The sequence below is a fragment of the Colletotrichum truncatum genome (genome assembly GCF_014235925.2).
Source record: "Colletotrichum truncatum strain CMES1059 chromosome Unknown Contig_0010, whole genome shotgun sequence".
NCBI lineage: Eukaryota > Fungi > Ascomycota > Sordariomycetes > Glomerellales > Glomerellaceae > Colletotrichum > Colletotrichum truncatum.
The window spans coordinates 2,032,289-2,054,502 of NW_027222407.1; the positions used below are offsets into that span (position 1 = coordinate 2,032,289).

At 50.1% G+C, this 22,214-nt stretch overlaps 8 protein-coding genes across 8 annotated transcripts; 2 read left to right on the forward strand and 6 right to left on the reverse strand.

Annotated features, from left to right (window-relative positions):
• Nucleotides 1-3: 3 nt before the first annotated feature.
• CTRU02_214011 (uncharacterized protein) lies at nt 4-2,022 on the forward strand (the record flags this gene model as incomplete). The annotated part of the gene is made up of 5 exons (XM_036724568.1): nt 4-109; nt 349-476; nt 528-1,497; nt 1,550-1,792; nt 1,844-2,022. The coding sequence occupies 5 exons, from the start codon at nt 4-6 to the stop codon at nt 2,020-2,022; spliced, it is 1,626 nt and encodes a 541-aa protein (XP_036583687.1).
• A 959-nt stretch (nt 2,023-2,981) lies between these two features.
• CTRU02_214012 (oxidoreductase C513.06c-like protein 1) lies at nt 2,982-4,231 on the reverse strand (the record flags this gene model as incomplete). Its single annotated transcript, XM_036724569.1, has 2 exons — nt 2,982-4,105; nt 4,171-4,231. 2 exons carry the CDS (start codon nt 4,229-4,231, stop codon nt 2,982-2,984), a joined length of 1,185 nt encoding a protein of 394 aa, XP_036583688.1.
• A 408-nt stretch (nt 4,232-4,639) lies between these two features.
• CTRU02_214013 (sterol esterase precursor) lies at nt 4,640-6,418 on the reverse strand (the record flags this gene model as incomplete). The annotated part of the gene is made up of 2 exons (XM_036724570.1): nt 4,640-5,890; nt 5,951-6,418. 2 exons carry the CDS (start codon nt 6,416-6,418, stop codon nt 4,640-4,642), a joined length of 1,719 nt encoding a protein of 572 aa, XP_036583689.1.
• A 3,820-nt stretch (nt 6,419-10,238) lies between these two features.
• Nucleotides 10,239-11,069, forward strand: CTRU02_214014 (uncharacterized protein; the record flags this gene model as incomplete). The annotated part of the gene is made up of 1 exon (XM_036724571.1): nt 10,239-11,069. The coding sequence occupies one exon, from the start codon at nt 10,239-10,241 to the stop codon at nt 11,067-11,069; it is 831 nt and encodes a 276-aa protein (XP_036583690.1).
• A 597-nt stretch (nt 11,070-11,666) lies between these two features.
• On the reverse strand, nt 11,667-13,634 carry CTRU02_214015 (TAP domain-containing protein; the record flags this gene model as incomplete). The annotated part of the gene is made up of 5 exons (XM_070206165.1): nt 11,667-12,546; nt 12,611-12,722; nt 12,775-13,046; nt 13,162-13,203; nt 13,276-13,634. The coding sequence occupies 5 exons, from the start codon at nt 13,632-13,634 to the stop codon at nt 11,667-11,669; spliced, it is 1,665 nt and encodes a 554-aa protein (XP_070060197.1).
• Nucleotides 13,635-16,631: 2,997 nt separating this feature from the next.
• On the reverse strand, nt 16,632-17,780 carry CTRU02_214016 (uncharacterized protein; the record flags this gene model as incomplete). The annotated part of the gene is made up of 1 exon (XM_036724573.1): nt 16,632-17,780. The coding sequence occupies one exon, from the start codon at nt 17,778-17,780 to the stop codon at nt 16,632-16,634; it is 1,149 nt and encodes a 382-aa protein (XP_036583692.1).
• Nucleotides 17,781-18,706: 926 nt separating this feature from the next.
• Nucleotides 18,707-19,346, reverse strand: CTRU02_214017 (cyanate hydratase; the record flags this gene model as incomplete). The annotated part of the gene is made up of 3 exons (XM_036724574.1): nt 18,707-18,758; nt 18,831-19,240; nt 19,314-19,346. The coding sequence occupies 3 exons, from the start codon at nt 19,344-19,346 to the stop codon at nt 18,707-18,709; spliced, it is 495 nt and encodes a 164-aa protein (XP_036583693.1).
• A 1,377-nt stretch (nt 19,347-20,723) lies between these two features.
• Nucleotides 20,724-21,389, reverse strand: CTRU02_214018 (Carbonic anhydrase 1; the record flags this gene model as incomplete). Its single annotated transcript, XM_036724575.1, has 1 exon — nt 20,724-21,389. The coding sequence occupies one exon, from the start codon at nt 21,387-21,389 to the stop codon at nt 20,724-20,726; it is 666 nt and encodes a 221-aa protein (XP_036583694.1).
• Nucleotides 21,390-22,214: the final 825 nt, after the last annotated feature.

Below are 22,214 nucleotides of genomic sequence, written 5' to 3' on the forward strand. Positions count from 1 at the left end.
AGTATGGGTTTCTTCAGTACCCACGCGTCGGGGACGCTTGACCCCCCCGAGGTGCGAAACTGGCGCATCCACTTGATTGCGCTTGTCGCCAGCATGTCTGCCCTGGCTAGTACGTTGGATTTCTTTGAACTTTGAACTCAATAATATCATGTGTGGCGTTTTGTCTTGTGTGCATGATCAAACTTTGGCTTCCGCTCCTAGCTCTGGCCAAGGTTTGGGGCTTGCAGGCGGGTCGCACCGCCTCGTATTTGACAGCCACTCGGAGAAAAAATGGATAGCCGGGCCCGGAAGCCCGACTCGGCACGGCCCTGTTCGGTGCTCAAATTGATGGCTAACTCGACGTTTCAGTGGGTTATGACACGGCAGTTATCGGAGGAACCATGGCGTTGGACTCGTTCCGACGTGATTTCCACCTCGACGAAGTCAGCACGAATGTCAGGGATACAATCCAGGGCAATATTGTCTCTACCTTCCAAGTAAGCACTCTTATCAAAACACGACGAGCGAAACTTGACTGACCAGCATAGGCCGGTTGCTTCTTTGGTGCTTTGTTTACATTCCCTATCGCTGAGAAATTTGGTCGAAGGAAAACCGTCATGCTCGCTGGAACTGTCTTCCTTCTCGGTGGAACACTCATGACTGCTGCTCGCGGAAGCTTGAATATGATTTACGCCGGCCGTGCCATCGCTGGTCTAGGAATCGGAGCCTCTTCACTAACGGTACCCGTCTATATTGCCGAGACTGCGCCCCCTTCGATTCGTGGCCGTCTGGTTGGTATTTTCGAGATTGCTTCCCAGGGAGGCGGCATGTTGGGTTTCTGGATCAACTACGCCACTGACAGGACAATCGACGTGAAATCCGAGGCACAATGGATCATTCCGCTCGGTCTCCAACTCGTCCCCGGTTTGGGTCTTGCCATTGGCATGTTCTGGTGCCCCGAGTCTCCTCGTTGGCTTGCTCGCGGCGACCACTTCGAGGCTGCTGAAAAGATTCTCACTAAGATTCGTGGCTTGCCATCCGACCACGAGTACATCCGCCGTGAAATGAACGACATCCGCACCCAGGTCGAGCAGCGCACCAACAACCGCCTCACCAAGAAGCAGATGTTCCAGAAGCTTTTCCAGAAGGGCATCCGCAACCGCATGGGTCTCGGCATGGCTCTCATGTTCCTCCAGTCCTTCACCGGCGTCAACATCATCACCTACTACGCCCCGAGAATCTTTGAAACTCTTGGTATTTCTGGAACCTCCACCAAGCTTTTCTCCACGGGTTTCTACGGTATCGCAAAGACTTTCGGTATGGTTCTCTTTACCTTCTGGGTCGCCGAGCGTGTCGGTCGCCGTAAGGGTCTTATCTGGGGTTCTGCGCTCGGCTGCATCCCGATGTGGTACATCGGAGGTTACGTCATGAAGGCAGACCCCGCTGCTGCTGCTGCTGCAGGAACTGTCACCCGTGACGGCTGGGGCTATCTCGCCATGGCTTGTGTTTACATCAATGGTAAGTCATCTCGATTTTGAAATGTGAGCCCTTGAAACTAATTCATTATTAGGTGTCATTATCTGTGCTACATGGCAAGGTATTACTTGGCTCTATGCTTCGGAAGTCCAGACTCTTGAAATCAGAATGCTGGCTGTCTCCATCACCACCGCCACCACCTGGCTCGGTTCCTTCATCATCGCACGTTCCACCCCGTACATGATCTCGGATCTTGGATACGGCGCCTACTTCTTCTTCAGCAGCATCCTCATGCTTATGGGGATCTGGGCATTCTTCTTCGTTCCGGAGACAAAGGGTAGGTTTCTTTACAGGACTTTTGCTCCGAAACATGACTAATCTGCCGTAGGATTGACACTCGAGGACATGGACGCCCTGTTTATGAACCCCACGCACAAGACCGTGTGGGCTCAGATGAGAGGCAAGGACGTAATCTCTGCCGGACGTGCCAGGTCGCCATCCATCACCGACGAGAAGTTCGAGGCCAACATCGAAGCCGCTCAGGTCGAGGGACGCTACAAGTCATGAGACTTGTGAAGGCCTTGCTGCGGCCCGACAGTCGAAGCCAAGGCATACGTGACGCTTTAATTTTCTGTCAAACCCCAATTGTCCTGAAGGTTTCATACAGGTTTGCTGAGCAGGGTCTATCATACGTCGCTTGAGCCTTGCCTGGATGAGCAGAAACGAGATCGGTGTGGCCGGCTGGGAAGCGAGGGCGTATTTCTTTTACCCGCTGAAAAATATCACTGTGTATAGAGCATAAAGAGATTACTATGCGCTCTTAGACGGCCATAAGTCCTCGATGATGCTTGCCATCTTTTATTCTCCTTATCACATCGTGAGGATGGGCCCGCTAACGCAACATTGTGGGTCAAGTTTGCCTCTGCTCCAACAGCAGTGTATCCAATATCAAGTCATGAGGCTGCATATTATCTCTGCCAGAACGAGTGGCTGTAGTTTATGCATGTGCCCTTTAATAAACACTTGTCCAGTAATGTGAAGTATATCTGAAATATTAGTGAAATGAATTAGTCCGTTGACAAGTCCCAACTTGAAGGAAGGTAGCTCTTTCTGCAGAAGCACTAGGGCGAACTTAGATGGGCTTTTGGCCGGACTGTTGCCGTCAATCCAATAGAACTCTTGCATCCAGTGTGCGTTTTCATGAAGACTGTAGTACCCTCGTTTGTAACTCAGTTCTCCATATGGCCTGCCTTACTTGTGCAAGTGAAATAAGAGTAACATGAAGCGTTATCTTTTGCATGCTTTTAAATCCTTGGTTTCTTCATTAAAGGCCGCTAACTAAATCTATTTTCTTTTAGGGTGCGTACAATATCTAAGTCTCAGTTAACCTATCCAGGCAATTAAAAACTGCTCTAGTTCTTTACATATCCCTAAATACTTCACGTTCGTGCAACTGATAGTATGCATCTAAATACGGAGCCTTTTTTACTTCATTCTTTTTGAAAGGCACTTTAGGGCCATCAGACTCAGTTACCCGTATTCAAAGGACTAGACGGATCAAACTCGGCAGTAGCAATAAGATCCGGATAAACAATCCCCGCCTCTCTAAGCACCCGATCCATAGTTTCCATGACAAGTATACTCTCCTCCCAAGGCATCACGCTACTTTCCAGCTTTCCGCCCCTGATACACCTTGCGCTTTCATCAGCCTCCCAGAAGGTGCCGTTACCCCACTTTCGTTGTTCATCTTGAGGTTGAGGGCACTCGATAACCTCTTCGACAGGACCGTCGGCGCCATTCTTAATGATCTTGAAAGAAAGTGGTTTATACGCCGGGTGCTCTACCTGAATCTCCCCTGCCGAACCTTGGATCCGAATCGCCGGGTTTCCGCCATTCGGATCGGTTGCGACGCGCAGAGATGAAGTAGCGATTCCAGTCGTTCCGTGCCCAGGAAAATTCAATATGACGGCGGCCGACTCGTCGATACCTGTATGATATTTCTGCACGGCTGACAAGATCTCCGGCTTTTCCTTTTCTGCCTCGGGCTGCAGATGGTACAGGATCTGGAAAATCCACGTTAGGGAGTATATGCCCAGTCCAAGCAAGACGCCCCCAGCAAGGTCCGGATTGACCATGCGGTGAGAGTCCTCGTAGTTCAATCTCGTGCTGCCGGGCTCTTCGCTGTTATTCGCACGTGAGAGGTCCGCGGTTACCCTGTACACACGCCCGATAGCACCGCCGCTGACCAATTTACGAATTTTTACGCTCAGGGGGAAGAACCTCGTCCAGACGCCTTCCATGAAGAACAACTTCTTTCTCCGGGCTGTCTCTACAAGCTTGCGGGTTTGCTCCGCGGTAACTGTCAAGGCCTTCTCGCACAGAACGTGCTTCCCCGCGTCAAGAGCCAGCATTGCGTTCTGGAAGTGGTGACTGTGAGGCGTAGCGATGTAAATGATGACCACGTTAGCATCCTTCACTAGTGAGGCGTAGGACCCGTAGGTGTTGACGGTGGAGGGTGTAGGATGGTTGATGCGGGTTAAGAAGTGCTCTGCTATCTTGGGGTCCTTGGATGAAGAGACTGCGGTGATACTGTGACTGACGTCGCTGACCCCACGAGTTGATGGGTTCGTCAACAGGTCTTGGCAAAAGTCTTTTGGAATTAGTTTGGGCGTTTGAAGAGACAATATGCTAGGTGAAAATGCATGGACGACGTACATTCAGACATTGCACCCGTCGCCATTATTCCCCATCGGAGCAAGAACGGTTCCGCAGCCATTTTAGAGTCTCAGTCGCAGTTCACGAGCCAATTTTGCAGGTTGTCTGAGAAATTCGAGTTCTTCACGGTAAGACAAAGAGTCATCTGAGGTGCCTCACAGAGACTCGGTACTCGGGGTCCGGCCGATGGAGATCGGCACCGACTGCAAATTAAAGTTTCGGGGTTCCGGGCTAATACATACCGGGCTGCCCGATGCAGTCATCTTTTTTACTACGTACTTTGGGTTCCAAGAGTATGATGTCACCGAAAATTCACCAAATTACAGTGGCACATTCATAAAACAATTCATTTTAGGAAAATTATTTTTGGTTTCATTGCCCAAAATATTGGGGTATCACGTAAATCATTACCATGCCTCATACAACTATTCCCCTCCACTGCCATCCCAACTCAGCTTGAATATAGCAATCAGAAATACAAGCTGCCAGCATTGTTCAAAATCCAATCCGAGCTCGTTTTCCTGAAATCATCCTTGAGCAAGCTTGCCTTGTTCGCAAAGAACTGCATCAGGTTCTGTCCCTGGTCCCACCTCGGCCAGTTGGGGTACTGTCCGTTGGAGCCGACGTTGGGGTCGAGCGCGTACACAAAGTTGGTGTAGTACGTGCGGATGCTGCGCGCGGCGTAGTTGTCCTTGATGCCGTAGAACACCTGCAACAGGTCCGAGCCGTGGAAGGTTCCTAGAATAGGCGTGCCGTAGTTGTACGAGGCGAGGTACGACCAGGAGGGGACGCTGGGGTTGACTGCCGTGGCAAGGTTGAGAAAGACGCGGCGGGTGAGTGTGAAGACCAGGTCGCCGAGAACAGCACAGCGGCGCTTGAAGCCGGGGAAGATCTCGTTCAGGATTCCGGTACGGTGGGGGCTGCCGTTGATCAAAGCGTTGAGGCCGTCATCGTAGGTGTCGACGTAAGCCTTGATCTGGGCTTCAGTAGCAGTGGCAAAGTAGTAATCCTTGAGGTATCGAACCAGCTTTTCCGTGCTGGTGAGGTTGGGCTGGAAGATGCCGAAGATGGTGCCTTCGTCCTCCTGGTCTCCGATGATCATGGGCACGGCGGCATACTTGCCTTCCTTGGCGAGGACGTCAGGGCTCAAAGGCAAGGTCTTGCCATCGGGACGGGGTAGGTAAGACAGCGCGACTGAGCTGTACGACAGAATGCCGGGAACAGAGGTGACGGCGTTGAGGAAGGTGGTGTAGTCGACCTCACGGAGGCAGTTCAGTGTGTCTGCCTTGCCGGCGCAACCAGCCTTCTCGACAACCTTGTCGTAGACTGCTTGGCCCTTGGGGCAGTCGACGGGGTCCGTGGGGGTGATGCTGCCGGAGTTCATGATGGCGCCGCGGAAGAGCGGCTTGCCCTTGTACTTGTTGTCACCGCCGTAGAGGGCCATCTGGTCAAAAACGGAGATGGCACCAGCGGACTCGCCCCAGATAGTGACCTTGTCTGGGTCGCCGCCAAAGGCAGCGATGTTGTCGGCAACCCACTCGAGACCCATGCGCTGGTCGAGAAGGCCAAGGTTGGCAGATCCGTCGGCGAGAATCTCCTTGCCGGGCATGAATCCGAAGCCAGCGACGCGGTAGTTCACGGCGACGAAAATGAAAGGCTTGCTAATGTCGACACCGTGCTGGACGAGGCCGGTGCCGTCATACATGGAGGACCATCCGAGCTTTCGAATGTGTTAGTATGATGTTTTTTTTTTCTCTCCATGTAGGTGACAGCGACATACCTGGAAGCCACCTCCAAAGACCCAATAGAGCACAGGCAGCTTCGCATCCGCCTTGGTGCCCTCAGGGCGAGCTACTGTGATAGAAAGGCAGTCCTCGCTTTGTCCCGAAGCCTTCTGGACGAATGGCAAATTGGCAATATCTCCGAGGAGGTCGAAGAGGATGTTCTGGCTGTCTGAAGAGGAAATCATCTGCGGACAAGCACCGGCCGGGCCAGTGGCGTCGAACGTGCCGATGTTGTCCGTCAGCCGCACGGGGGGCTTCAGTCGCAAGGGACCGGTGGGCGGCTTCGCATAGGGGATACCACCAAAGGACTCGACCTTGTTCATAACGTTACCGACAACGGTAGCGGTGTCAAGGACGACAGTGGCAGTCTTCGCAGCCCTATCTTCCAAGGGCTGGGTGTGCTCTGAAACCGCCAAGGCGGCCCCTAGAAGGGACAGAGACGAGATGAAGGCGGGAAGCTGCATGTTGAGGCGGTTTGACAGCTGTCTTTTTAGGATCTGCAGTTATGAATCTGGAGGAGGGTGATGAGCTTGGGATGCACCCAGTTGATCTGGCTTGGCTGAAGACGATCCCGAAGAACTACCTCGAACACCTCAAGACAGAGGAGCTCTCCATCGTGGAGAACAGCCGCTCATGGGCTATTTAAGTCCACTTGGTCACTCTGCCAATGCCTCGACTCCCTTGTTCCCAGGCGCCCGTAAAAAAAAAAAAAATCAATCATTTTAGGGCCAGGCAGGGCGGATGGATCGGTGGGAACCAAGAACAACCCGCACCCACCACCCGTTCGAAGCGCCCCGGTAATGTGTGTGCGCACATGGTGGGCGTGATACGAGTGGACTGTCCACGGTGCTAATGAGAATCGGGGCACCTTTGAGTCGAGAGGAGCTCAGTCCCCGCCGAACCTGAGTCGTGATCTTCGCTCGTGAAGCAAGGGAGGGGTACTTTTTGTTCGTGCTAGACTTGGTCTAGCAGGGAGGCAGAAAAAGGCATTGAATGAGCTGGTAATGTAACCTTCCCCGTGGGGTACCAGGGCTTACTGCCGGGGGGGGTTGAGAGAAATGCATCTGGTGCTGCGTTCCCGGAAGAGGGCAGCCGAATGACCACGGCAGTTGAAAGGTTCAGCGAATTCTCGGGAGCATCGAGAATCCCGGGGCGGGACAGCCTTGTGACGTGCAACTTCACATGGGAATAAATGTAACAGTTCAACAGTGCATGGTTTCTTGTCCGCCTCGGTATGTCAAGCGACAGATGTGCTGCATTGTAAGCAGAAATGCAACAGTAAAAGTTGGGCAGGTCGGCACAAGACAAGGGACAAGGGAGAGAAATACGGTCAGAGACGGCGTAGAATCTTGGTTTCGTAGCGCATGTGACAGCGATACTATCCACCGGACGGACACCAGGAACCAGGAACTCCGTCCTGATCAGGAAGTGATGACCCTCGGATCCCTCTCAAGATACTAGTATTTGGTGTGAACGTGTGTCTTCTTTTGGGGGCAACGTCTGCCAATGTTGTCGTGGTGGTTGCAGACGGGCATAAGCGCCGGTGGCTTCTTAGCTGGCCGAACGAACAAACAAACATGCGCGCCATGCAGCCAACGGTTAGGCCAAGCTGTACATTCCCAATAGTGTCCGCATTACATAGTAGTAGACGCAAGGTTGCCGTAATGGGTGTGGAATGCGGGGTGACGGTTCAACCGGGCTGGAGGAGAAGCCCCCCCCCCCCATCTGAAAGCAGGTCGGCTGACGTCGATCGCCAACCCGGATCCCTGTCCCTACGTACCGGCACTAGGCTAGCCATCCACGATGCGCAATTCAATCGGATTTGGTATCCAACCACGGTAATGGGCTCCGAGTTAGTGGGGTTCTGGATCGAAATGACTACGAAACAATCGATCCTCTCCATTGCCAGTTTTTTACGAGTACGTGGACCGTCACCGCCCACATGTCTGGCTAACCCGGCCCGCTGAGGAATGAATTGGTCCCAAAAACCGTTGGGTTGCGGAATATTCCACCAGTATTTTAGTTCCAAACGAGCGTCCCTCGCAGAAAATACGAACAGGGGAATCCAAAAGTGGTCCTATACTAGCATCTCGGCGAGGGGCATTAGTGCCTAGTCGACACCCTTCGCGATTCGAGCTCACTGATTGGCAAATCAGAGGGATGGTGCCGAAAGCGAGGGACGAGCTCAAGATCTGCGAGGCACACATCTGTTCTACACTAGTGTATTAGTACAATGGTGATGAGTGACGACGGGGTTTTCCGTTCACTGCGGGCCACATTTGACCTACACCTCGCGATGGGTGTCAGTATTACCCGTCTATGTGTGTCCTCTGAATCGGGTTCTCAGCTCGTGCGGGAAGTTCAGCTGCCTGGACACCTCGGTCGAAAGGAAAGATTCGAATCATCTTGAAGTGAAGCATATGAAAATTCCGTACATGGTAAATGTCTTGATTAAAGCATGTGATTGTTTTATCTGAATCTCGAGGTCTAGCTCTCCACAGCTGTCAAAAGTCGACAGGAAAAAAAAAGTAAATATTTTGTGCATTTCTCTGCTTCATGCAAGCTTGTAAAGTGGGAATAGGAAACCATGTCATTTAGCCCACCCATTGTTTCTACATACTAGTAGTACGATGTATTCATTCCCACTTTCTCACACCGCTTCAAGTTGTTAATATAATTTTGCGGGGGTTTAGAAATATCGTTGTTTCTCAACACATGTGGAGGTAATCGCCTAGCTCGACCCATACTACGGCCCCCATCGGGCATTTCGCATCTCTTGCATCGAGCCACCCAGGCACTAACATGGGATTTGTAGGTCTCTTATCGGTGCGGGTATCCGTATTTCAAGCCATCTCGCCTCCTGAGTGGTTTCTACTGCCCTGGGTTCAAGGTCATGGGGGAGATTTGTATCCGCAATTGTTGAGAGGCTAAGGCCCTTGAATCCGGCTCCTGGAATTTAGGTGGGCTAACTGAAAAAACCGGGCAAATTTCCAGAACTTCTCGAAGGAAAATTTGCAGCTAGAATTGTATAGTGAACAACGACGACATTCACAATCTTTCTGCTGCAGTTGTGGAATCAAATCGGACCAATGCCACGTGCGCTTGCAGAAACGTTGGCCCTAGCTCCCGCCCGCTAGTTTAGAGTTCAGGATGGTGTTCAGGCTGATACTATGTACCGTGTCTGAGCATTGCGTCTTTGTCAAGATGGAAGCCACTTATTTTGGACGACGCGTCTGCGGGCCCTATGGAGAATTGACGGCGTCTGCCAAGATTAGATATGGAGTCTTTAATTAACCCCATTGAGGAATTATCGCGAGGCAAGTGTTCTGAGGGATGTTCTACTATGTACAGAGAGGTCAAATAACAGGGCCGAAAGAGTGAGTCAGGTAAATATCCTCATAAAATATACGAGGCCTAATAAAGCTAAGAAGCTGGGACGGTATTTTCTCTATATTATGACTTCCACCGAAGTCTATCATGGCTTATTGCCTACACCTGTGTGCCCTGACTCTTCGGTAACAGTTTTATTCCCATGGCATGTCGGGACAGCCAATAATACCAGATGCGACAGCGTTAGGACAACTATTAACCTATGTTTTATTGACCAACAAATGCAATGGTTCAATCGCAACCTCACACTTGTCGTATTCAAGATGGCCAGGTAGCCAGCGCATTGTTCTGTTCCCCAACTATTCAAGGGAACAAGAAGAAACGATATTGGGCAATAAAAAGGAAAAGGCAAACGGTTAGTTTCATGGAAAATGAATGCAATTAAACAGCAAGGCTTATCGGCCGAGTCGGAAATCGATCGGTCTTATCAATCCTTATCTCGCTTGACCGAAGCCCTCACCTTGTTTACCTTGCTTACCTCATCCACCACCAAAACAACACGCACGGACCCCCAGAGGACCCTTGGGGCCCCTTTTTAAGGTTTTTAATCTGATCACGAGCACGTGGCGGGTCTGATCCGACGAACCAGCGAATCCAAAGCCTCAATTAACCGAAATTAGATACTAGCGCCTGTAAATTCTGGGGGGTAAGGTGAGTCGCGCCTGAAATCGCGATCCAATTTTTTCCCCTTCTCTCTCTTTTACAACCCACACACCACACCACACCAGCAACAAGCTGCAGATCATCCATGACCTCATTCCTTTGACTTGCTTTATCGGCCGCAACGGCGGCTGGCCCATTCCTTGTCTCATATCATCAAAAACAAAAGTCACTCTTTAGAAATCCTTACTAAGGGGCTCTGGTTGAACCCAGTCCCTTGTCACTCTTTGAATAATGCGCAGCGCCTCTCTCTCATCGCTGTCGCGTCTTCTGCTACCACTGCTGCTGTTGACCTCGTCTCCGTCATCATGCGTCCTCGCCGATGGGACCGTGTGGGCAACACCTCATGATAGTTACTCATCCTCTGTCGGCGTGCTCGGCTGCAAGATCAACACTGACCGTGTTGCCTATTGGCCCGGCTCTGTCGATTGCAACAACATTTGCATATCGCTAAGCTACGAGGACCGCACCGTCAAACTGCTCCGCATCGACCAGTCGCAGGGCGCGTACGATGTTAGCTATGATGCCTGGAACTATCTTTACACCGGAAAATCCGCCAAAAAGGCCCCCGTTGCTGGTGGCCCGCTCGCTATGGAGTATAAGGAACTCCCCGCAGACGACTGCAAGGAGCTCATCAAGACCAAGAACAAGAAACTGCCGCTTAGCGCCTCAAACAGTATGAACTTCCTCGCGAGCTGCCTCGGCGAAAAGGGTAGCTGGGTGGGCAGCAACTTTGCCCTCTACAACATGCTCGATTCCATTTGTTCCTGGGGCTACGACGAGGAATGTGAAATCGACTGGCCCGCGGCGAACCAGCCTACCTGCAAGCATTCTCTGGGTATGCCCGTAGCGCTGAAGGATGCGCCAGTATACAACGTTCAGTACCCATCGGGAGAGGTGGTTGAGGCGTCCTCGGGACAGAAAGTTTCCAACCCTGACACCACGAGCGCGGCGGTGCCATCTCCGACAGGTCTCAAACAAAACGGCGCTCCAAGCCGCGGCGTGTTGACGATGTTGATGGCCAGTTCATTCTTGTGGACGTTTTTTATGCTAGGGTCGTGTTGATGGGTTAGGATGGGATGGGACGATGAGTTGATACCAAAGATACCACATATATTGATGTCACGAGTACGATAATGTCAAATACTATTACCACATCATTAAAAAAAGAGAAAAAAAGCCAATTCTCACGTGCAAGTATTGAGGTTGTGTTTATTTGAAAATATTCTAGTCTCAAATGTGATAAGATTTGACACGGACACAAGCATCTGTGTTTATCTGGCTGATTTGTCGGTATCATAGCTAGCAGCGTAACTAGGGCTTGGCTGTAAAGCATCATCTGTAGGTTGCTTACCGAGGGCCTGGGATATACTGCCTTCTGCGAATGGAAATCAAGGCACTAAACCTGGTTCGACACCGGCGGAAAGCGTCACTCGACTCAAAACTGCAAGAGAATGAACGGCAGTAGATATGACAAGACTATCAAGTTCGTTTGACAGTCTGTCGCGAAAATACATTTACTCAAAAGTAGCTCAAGAGATATTGATCTAGTTGTTAGACATGAATTTGCATACTACCGTACATAGCTAGCTGTAGCAAAGATAGTGACAAAAGAAACTAAAACTACAACTTGCAAATCACATCCGAGAAATGACCTTAACCCTAAGCAGCGGTGCTGTTTGAACCAGTGCCATTGGAAGGCCGAACGTAATCGAGCTCCTTGAACAAGGGGTCCCACTTGGTGTTCTCCCAAGGGTGCGCAGCCGGCTCGCAGACAGTACCGTCCTCCGGCAATTTCCCATTCTCAAAGTACTCGCGGACAATGTTTGCAGTGCACAACGACGGCTGGCTTTGGATGCCGTGCCCAAAGGTGTTGAACTTGACCACGGAGCTGCCGGGGAACGAGGCGCTCGCGTTGACGGCAGACACGTGGGGCGTGACAACGTCGTACTCGTTTCCGATGAGCAGCGGCGGCGTCTGGAGCTCGACGGGCTCGTGGAACCCGCGGGTGAAGCGCTCCTTGAGGGGCAGCTTCCATTGGGAGCAGAGGGCGACGCCGGTGTGCATCATGTCACCGATGAAGCGGCTGATCTCGATGTTCTTCTCGATGCGGGGGAGCGCGTCCTCGACGGTCTCGGCGCGGAACGTCGTGTCGGAGCAGGTGATGCCCATGGAAGAGTCGCCGTATTCGGTGACCGGGTTGGCCTCGTTATAGATGGGGATGAACTTTTCGAGGTCGCGGATCATCAGGAGGTGGACAAGAGCTGCGAGCGTGGGGTAGCCGGCGGCGTTGTAGAGGGGCCCGCGCATCATGCTCTTGACGAAGCCGTCGTCAATCATGTGCACGCCGGGAATCGAGTCGTCGAGGATGGGGATCGGGTTGAACTTGAGTTCCTCCATCATCTCGTAAATCTTCTCCGTCATATGCTCGGCAGTCGAGTTCGGGTTGGCGGCGGCCAGGGGGCACAGCTCGGGCTTCTCGAAGCAGGTCCTCACGAATCCGGCGAGGACCTTGTCGGAGTCTGTCTGCATCTCCCAGAATCTAGATCCCAATGTCAGTTGAGCTGTTCATCGAAGCCCACCTGCGAGGCTTGGGGGTAACTTACTCGCCCGCCCACCACTGGTGAATGTTTGAGACACCGTCAAGAACAAGCCGCTCAATTCTATCGGGGAACATGGCACCAAGAGTCGCACCGACAATAGTGCCGTAAGAGATTCCTACTGAAATGTGAGCCAGGATTCATGCGCCTTCTTTCAGCAGGTCACGTACCGTAAAATCTTACTCGACGGTCACCTCCGAGTGCGTCCACAATGGACATGACATCTCGAACCGTGTCGACGGTGCCGATCACGTCCATGCGTTTGCCTTCGTTGTTGTCGGCGCAGATTTGTGCATGTTTCTCGGCGAGAACCCAGCTTCTACCAAAGGCCAGTTTGTCTTCGGTGGTCAAGGCAGTAATACCACCCGTGTTCGCATTCCACAATTCTCTTTCTCTCGTGGTGTTGAAGCATGAGAGTTCCAGAGCTGTACCTTGGGTACCCCTTCAGTTTTGTCAGTATGAAAGCCTTTGGTCAGATTGTGTCTTTACATCGAGTCGTTCTGGTCCTCGACGAAGCCTCCAGCGACTCAAAGTAGAGATGATTGCGAGCTGCTCACCTTTGGTCCCAACTGACAAGGTCATATCCTTGGCCAGTAAGCCTAATAGAAAGTCAATAAAAACGATTCGTAGTTTCAACCTTCGTGTGAAACCACAAGGGTGGTTATGCTTACAAAAGCATCTGTTCGCCGAGCGTAACCAGCGTCGTAGTCTGAAGCGGCGCTGGGCCACCAAAGTGAACTATGATGCTACCTTTGGAAGGCTGCTTTAGAGCAGGCATTCGGATAAGTGGGAGTTCGAATGTGCCGTTATCGGGTTCAGAGTAGTCGATGGGAACAGTGAGGTTGCTGCATTCCACCGGAATCGGCGGGAACAGGCCGGTAGCAACCACTCTGCCGATGACTCCCTCGCACTTTTTCCATTGGATCTCGCTCTCAGCAGACTGCGTCGTCGCAGAGGCAAGTCCCGCCAGGGCACCACCTAGAAGTAGAGGCGACAGGCGCAAAACCTGTGGCAGGCCTTGGAAGTGCATCTTGGGACGAAAGTGCCGTGTAATCGATCGACCGGTGGCGTGGAAGTAGAACTCGAACTGTTGAGAATAGTCTGTGGAAAAGTAGTGTAGTGTTGTGATGTGGTTGTGAGAAGCTGAATATCGAAGCGTGCTTCGCTCCCAGTTTTTATATCTGGTCAACCATACCGTGATCTATTCTTGTGGCTATACATACTTGAGATTGCGGGTGCCTGTTGAGATGACATCTGCCAATTCAACCACAACACACCATACCTATTCACGGGCGGAGCCGCAGTTGAGGCGGAAAACCTCTAGTGCTCACCTTAGCATCTTGTAACCGAATTCAGCTATACGTTTAAACAACCAGTAAAAAGACGCAATCTCGACCAACGCGTGTCAGGGTCAGGGCCAAGAAGCGTGCAGGCCGGAGGATAAACAGGCTTGTGCTGAAGGCAGGGCGCAGCGGAAGCGAATTATGTGAGCAGATCGGAGGGTAAAGAACATAGTTAATTACACTGTAGACAACAATGCTGCGGCTATGAATGGCCGGTAGGGACAGCATGCAAGACAGCTGTGTAAGTAGTTTTTACTCTGCATTTCCTATTTAGGAAGTCAACAGGCCGCCAAGAGCCAACTAAGCATCCGCTGCGCCACCCCGGCATTGAGCGAATTGGGAAACGTTTATCTTGGTGCATGTCATAGAACTTGGCAGTAAGCAGATAATGTCTTAAATATATATCATTCCCATCTGTGCTTTGCGTAATGATTCCGTTTCTGTTGGTGGTTAAGAACTTCACGTAGGTAGCCCGACTTCTTATACTGATGCCTAGAAGTAGGGCGATGGCAGAGTTTTGATTCAGCTGTCTTTTTGTAATGAAAGGTACACATGCAATTGAATTCGCCTGCCCATTATTTGCGGTTCAGTCAGCAGTTACGCAAGTATTTAGGCAGCTGAAAAGTTATTAGTGGCTTTTGAAATGAAAGGAATCCGACTATACACGCTCAGCGCGTTATTGGCTGAATTGAATACGAAGCAAAACACTAAATGCGCGTAGGCGAGGTTCAGGTCCGCGGGTCGAAATAGGATCAAGCCGCAAGGAGGGTACCGAATAGTCTCTGGAGAGGCCAGTGTTTAGATTAAAGTACCTCACATAATTCATTTTTTCATGGCTTGGCTAATTCCAGTCACACTAGGTCTTGGTCGCTTTTAGTCCATAGCTATGCTGAGGTAATTGTGCAGGGAAACTGGAGAATAGAAGCGTTGCTGCATAACGTAGTACTTGCTTCGGCGAGCAAAGGCGTTAACTAACCAATCACCATTTGTCTATTTGCCCCCAATGTCACGTTCACTGCCAGTGTGTGTCTTTGGGATAGCGGGGGCCTGCGTGTCGCATCAGGATGTGACAGCACTTGTTATCAGGGCCGATGTAAACTGCATCAGTCCGTAACATCAAATACTCTTTAGCTGAAGAATTCTGCTCTCCGACCTTCTTAGTGCTCACCTGCACAAGAATGAGACTTCAACAATGATACTTTATGATTATTTAACTCAAGGTAGGGCAGAAATGATGTCCTTGAGTAAGAAGTCTAGCAGTGAGCAATTTGATATCTGCTAGTAATCCACCTCTCTGAAGCTTACTGTAAGAGGTGTGAACTATATTTGACAACTCCCAGCTATACCTTATTGTTTGACATTTAACCGCAATTGTAATGAAGAAAGTTAGAATGCAGCTACGTTCGAACGCGCAATGTAGGCGTCTCGCTCTTTGTCTTCAAGTTAAATTGTATACATTCAGAGAAGCCTGAAGTATGGCTACAACGTCGAAAGCGTTCGAATAATAAATGCCATGATTTGGTGCATTGCTATTTTTGAGTCCCTTCGGGCAGCTATACTTAGTATTTTGCTTAGAGAAACATGAAACCACATGTGCTTTGTCTCATAATTGTAGCCCAGTCGAACCTGAGGGGAAATAAGGCATAGTGTTGACCTGTCTGTCTACCTATTCATGACTGTGCTCGTGCTAATTCACACTACATTTGTCAGGTATACTCAAAGAAAAAGTAAACAAAAAAGCGGAAAGCAGAAGGAGAAGTTTGCAGGCCCGTATGTCTAGTACTCAGAAAACCTCTGACAATACCGTACGAAATTGGCAAGGAAAACTGGGCGAATTTTCCAAACAGGAGGCCTCAATTGTGGGTTATTAATACTTATTCTTTGTTTCCAGGGACTAATACCTGGTAAAAAGATAATTACGTTCTATTGAGGTACTTAGCTATCATATCTGGCGAAATCCACGGCATCCCAAAAGTGCTTACTCGTCTTACAAGACCAATGATTTCATGCTTGCCAGACTCGGCCAGCTTGTGGGTGACCTCAAGTCCAAGCTCTGTAGAAGATATTAATTACTGATGAGAAGACAAGTACTTAAGAAGTGACCCATGAGGATAATTAGGAAGTTCTGTCATTTAGTCCACCACTTACTTCCAGATGCGCCCGCTATGGCAATTTTGACCATGGTTGTTCGATGGTGGGTTAGTAGGTTCGCTGAGGTCAAGAACGAGGGGACGGAGTTGAACGCTGGTTGACAGTGTTTGAAATGCTGGATATGAGTAACGATTAGAGTGGCACTCTTCGAGGCAATGGCGTTTATTTGTACCAAAGAGTTCCCCAAGAGAAAGTTGACTTCTTCCGTCAATCTTCCGCTACATCTGCACCCCAGTCTTAACTTTGTCTGATCTAGACTTTTATTGAAAGCCCACCCACGCATGAGGTTATTTTGATGTGGGAATCTCGGTGTACAAGGTAACTATTCCGTTCCGCATCTTAAACCGAAGCTCTTGGTCGGGGCCGGCTTAAGACGTCGGAAAGTAGACCAATGGGCTTCGAAGCTCGCACTAAACATTGCCCCGAACCATAGATGCATGCAGCCAATTCTTTGCCTTGCCCAGGATTCGTGTTAAGTTTAGATCCGCCATATCGCAATCGCGATCAGAATATCAAAGTCAAGCATGACCGATTTACACATTCTCGATGTCAAGCGAGTATGAAAGCGATGCTAGCGTCCATTCAATAGGATAAAAATTGATCGTCAGCTCTGATGGATCAGCAATTATTGGACCAACAAACTGGATGTTTGGTTTGGTTCCGTTATTGTACGTCGGGATAATGGTATATGTCACGGACTGGAAATCATAACCCTGGATGTTGTTTGAAGACTCTGTCCACCATCGTTGCATGCCAATAGGCGAGCCCTGCCAGCTGATGGTCACCGGGTATCCTGATTGTCGATTGATGATGTTCGCTGGGCCAACAGTCGGATCGGAAGCAAATCTCCATTGGTAGTTGAAATCGTTGGGATCGGGTGGCGGATTGCACGCCAGAGCTGTGCCAGTGTTGCATATGTACCATCCAGTGACTGAGTGCGGGTCAGTGGAGAAGGTTCTAAGACGAAACCATTTGTTTGGATCCAAGGTGAATGCAGGCGCGGTGTATGAAGGCTGCCAAAGCTTAACTGCAGGTGGAAAGGCGCAGTATGCTGCGTTCTGGATGTTGGTGAGATTTTGGCTCCATTCCTGAGCCATGTTTTGAGCTTCCACTGGGTCGGTGGTCGTGGTACATAAAAGCACGATTGCATTCTGAAGGATTGTGAAGATGGCGAGCAGCTTTGTGTCAACAGCTTCTTCAAAGGCCGCAGTCGTGAAGCTACTACCAGCGGTGACCTGTGCCTGATAAGTATTGCTCACCCAGATCTGGACCGTCCCTCCCCCAAAGTCTGCAAATTCTGCATCTCCCAGCAATGCATCGTACAGCGTCGACATTTGATAGCCGATACCATCATTTGCATTGCTCAGATCTTTTAAGAAGCTTTCTAGGTCCGCAGTGTCGCCGTCACTTGCGCTTTGCAGACACTGCTTCATCCGTTTGGTATAATATTGGAGATGAGTGATTGGACCCCACATCTTGTCCATTTGGTCTTGTTTCTGGAGTGTTGAGAGCGCATTGGCGACTTCCTGGTTCAAGGCGGTGAGTTGGGCTGAGACAGCGTGGACCTGGTTTTCAAGAATCGTGATTTGATCTACAGCCTTGCCAAAAATATGATCTTTAACGTATGAGAGGATATATGGAGCTGCTTGCTTGGCTACCCAGCCTATGACCTGAGTCGTCATTGTGTTATCCGTTAAGCTCGTCAATAACTGAATTTTCTGGACTGAAGTCGATTAGGAATCGAAAGACTATGGGAGGCTCTCTTGTCATGGATCGATTGTGGTGGACAGGCAGGCGCACTGCTGCACAGCGAATTAAGTAATTTTTGCCATCAAGAAAATGCAATGAGTTAATTAATGCCGAAAACGTAACAAGTTAGCTAGCACTGGAAATGTAACGAGTTACTTGGCACCGAAAACATATTGACTTCAGCAGAACTGAAAACATAACAAGTTAGTTAGCACCTAAAACATGATGAGTTAAGCTAGAACTGCAGACTAATCGGCTACTGTTTGGCTCACAGCCGTCTGCACTAAATCAGGGCATATAAGGTTTGGCAGTAGAGAACTCAGAGGGCGACAGAGGGCTTACTAATGCGGAGGTCAGCGCTGGCAGTTCCGCGTGGTTTGTTCGCTGTCGGGGGGGGCCCAGCCCACGCTAACTTTCGGGCATAGCCCGTTACAGGGGCATGGACATCACTTGTCGGGCTTTGGCCCTGGCACACCAGACCCACTTATGAGCTCTAGTTACCTTGGACATGTATAATACAGCGATATTTTGGTTTCACATGTTTGAAAACAGGGACGCGTTGTGATGAACAGAGAATGAAATCCGTCCAGTGTAGCCAGAACACAGGATTAGAGTCCCCAGTTACTAGTGAGTGAGCACGCATCGCTTTCGTAGGTTTCAGCCGAATCTTTGTTGGCCTTGAAGCGATTCCATCCCAGGTTCCATATCTACCTAGGCACAAAATACTAGACACACGACGACGACGAGAAGTTTTGTAATCTGAGTAAACTTTATTTTAGGTAGATTATCACATAGCCTACTCATAGCTATGTTCCCCCGAGACTTCTAAATCTTTTGAATCCAGAAACACAAGTGCAACTTAAAAGCGGCTGTAAGTCAACCACTTGCCACGCAGTGTGATGTTAACCCATCTGTTTTATATGTTAGTTTGACATTCTCATCGTTCATAACACAATGGCATGTTAGCTCGTAAGGGTACTTACGTGACTCCATCTTGGTCAATCTCCTTGTCCACCTTGGACGAGAAGGCAATGCCGCTCATAATGCCGTCGCCAAACTTTTCGTTGATAACGGCCTTGAACGCGTACCCATAGTTCTGCACAATCTCGTAAAGCCGGTAGATGAGCGGTTCCACGGGGGGCATTGGCCCGGCCCGGCCGCGGTCAGGCACGCCCGCCATTGAGGCCGCGAGCGTCGCAGCGGGAATGTCAAGCACCGACGCCAGCTTTTCGATGTCTTCGGCCGATGCACGTGCCTGCCCGTAGAACAGGGCGGCCACGGCGACCTCGCCGCGGCCCAGCTCCTTTGCAATCTGTTCAAAGGTGAGCTTGCCCTTGGCCTTGGCCTCGAACAGGGGCTGGCAGTAAGCAGGCACTCGGTTGACAATAGTCGACTAGAAAGGTATCAGTAAATATGTGAGAACTTGGATTGACTCAGTTACGAAGTTCCGCTTATAGGACACTTACATCGAGCGTCACAATGTTGGTTGAGTCAGTCATTTTGACGGTTTACAAAGTGTGGAACGTGCTTTGTGTGTAGGTAGAGGGTTTTGTGGTGATGGGATATGGGCAGGGAGTAGCGCTGGAGAAGACGGATAGACTGAGGAAAAAGAGAATAATATCAAAACCACCGGTTGGGGATTCTTGAAATTTATTAATTGAGCGAGGAGTATGCTTGCAAGAGAAAACTCTTCGTCTTGATGATAGGAACCCATGCACCCTTCACGTGAGGCTAAACTCACTCATCCTTAATCATAGCACAAAGCCCGTCTTAAGCTTGCGCCCGGGATCCCATGAGATGACGGAGAAAACCCGGCTTCTTGGTAGATACCGCATTTGATCATACTTCAACACGTCAAATGCTATCCTCAAGCTGGCGTTGTCCGTTGTCCCTCACCCAAATGCCGGGATGATCCGTCTGCAAATCCCGAGGAGAAGTGAAATGAATCCATGCCCTGCATTACACGCGGCCATAATTATATCTCAGTAAGTCACTTGCATGCTGCATGGTCTTCGCTCAGGATAGAGAAGATGAACATGGCAGGGCACAGTCGTGGTTTATTACCAGAGCCTTAGTCATGGTCAGCTTCCAGTCGGTACAATCGGAGAAGCCCGGAGATTTCTGCCTCCAACAGAATAGCCTTTTGACTGTTTCACTAACACAAAATAGTAACAAGTGCTTGTTAGGGGTACTCCAATATGCAATATACAGTGAAACTTCTCCAGGCAGATGCACGTGAAATACCTGCGACGCCAATGGCCACTCGGAGGAGAGGGAGCCGAGGTGTAAACCTGCGCGGCTGCTGGCAACTTCACATTACAATTTCGAGGAATTATTGCATCCGTTCTAATGGAAATAGAAGCTGGGTTAGGTGTCATTTTAGTTGTCCTGGGGTGCCGTGGATTGTTGTTGGAGCGTTTGGGTCGAGTCTGTCTCTTCCGTGGTTTCTGCTGCTGGAGAGTTCTAGGTTTGTCGCATTTTCTCCATGGATCGAGCGTTAATTTTGGTGTTTCTCTTAGTTCTCCAAGTCTTTAGTTCATATCGTCGTGCTGTGTTTTGACCGACTTCAAAGTCTTATAAGGAAGCATGCGAAAACGGCTGTTGATGCGCCCTGGGATAAAAGGGACTAGACTCAGCAATAGGCGGTCATGTCGCCGTGCGGGCTTCTGATTATGTTCTATTGAGAATACGCTGCTTGTTCTCTCTCTCTTTAGTGCAAATCACAACACCGCTTCCTGCCGCAATTCCCTCACGCCCAACTGCCATTCCCCCGCTCATGACCCAATTGGCCACGATAATCACCAGATACACAGCTAAACCCAAATGCTCTGTTCTCTTCCTTCCCTGTTCCAACACTTCGTAATAACCTTGTAGCTTCAATCAACGAGGTTATAAATCTTCTGGATGCTATGCAAGACACCCTCAAAGTCAATCTCGAGGTCCTTGATAAGGCCCGTCTCGAAGTCAAAGACCCAGCCGTGAACAATGGGGAATTTCTTTTCAGCGAAGGACTGCTGGACGGCGGCCGTTTTGATAACGTTGCGGCACTGCTCGAGTACAGAGAGCTCGACGAGGCGATTGTAACGCTTCGACTCGTCAGTGATTTGATCGAGCTCGTCCTCGTAAAGTCGGTAAACGTCACGGATGTTGCGTAGCCAAGGGTTGAGCAGGCCCAGGTCCTTGGGCATTATAGCAGCCTTGACGCCGCCGCAGCCGTAATGGCCGCAAACGATAATGTGCTTGACTTCGAGATGGCGAACGGCGTAATTGATGACGGACATGGCGTTAAGATCCGTAGCAACGACGAGGTTGGCAATGTTGCGGTGAATGAAGGCTTCTCCGGGCTGGAAACCCGAGATCTGTTCAAAGGGTACGCGCGAGTCACTGCAGCCAATGCAAAGGTACTCTGGTTTCTGGCCAGCCGAGAGCTTGGAGAAGTACTCCGGGTCTTCCTTGGCCTTCTGCTCGGCCCATTGTTTGTTGAACTCAAACACCTTGTTGTGGGAGTGCTTAAGATACTTGTTAATAGCCTCGTCCGACATGCTGGGCGACTTTGTGGGGTAAGGTAGCTGGGGAAGACGGAGAAGAGGATGAGCGATGTCTGAGGGCACGGAAGTCGATGAAGTTCAGAGCTGGTGGTAAGGCGAGAGATACCGATACTTGAGTGTTTTTGTACTTTTTTGTTTGATTGATTATATCTGTATCCCAAATGCACACCTCTGTCAGGATTTTTAATCGCTCGATTAAGCCACGAAATTTGAACCGGTATCCGCTATACAGCAGGTTTTGCGTAACGGTACTTTTGAACAATTTATTTGTATGAATAATTCAATTCAGGAAATCGCTTGGTCCCTTATATCGCAATATTCGCTTTATGGCGATGTAAAAACGGTTCGCTATACGATAGTATCAGATCTATTGTACCCGCGGGTGGTGGTGTAGGTCTCTGTCTTTTCTTCCACCTGCAAGTACACACTGCCTTGCAGCCTCCATGATGTGCTCTGATAAGAAACTGACTAAGCCTGCGGTTCTGTGACTCTGATTGTGAGTACTGCATTCCAAATATACCGGGCTTTGAACCACATCCCTAGTGCCCTTCAGCGCCCGCGATGTGCAGTAAGACCTGACTAAGCCCACAGTCCTGTGACTCTGTGTGGGTACTGTGCACTAAACACCGGGCTTTGAACCGCATCTTCAGCGCCTTGCAGCCTCCGTAATGTGCTCTGGTTAGAACCTGACTAAGACCACCATGTCTGTGACTCTGATCGTCTGAAGAAGGCTACACACAGAAGCGTTGGCATACTCTTCTCAGAACGAAATACTACAAATACTTCCTCGGCCTCGCACCTGAGCTCAAAAGTCTCTTG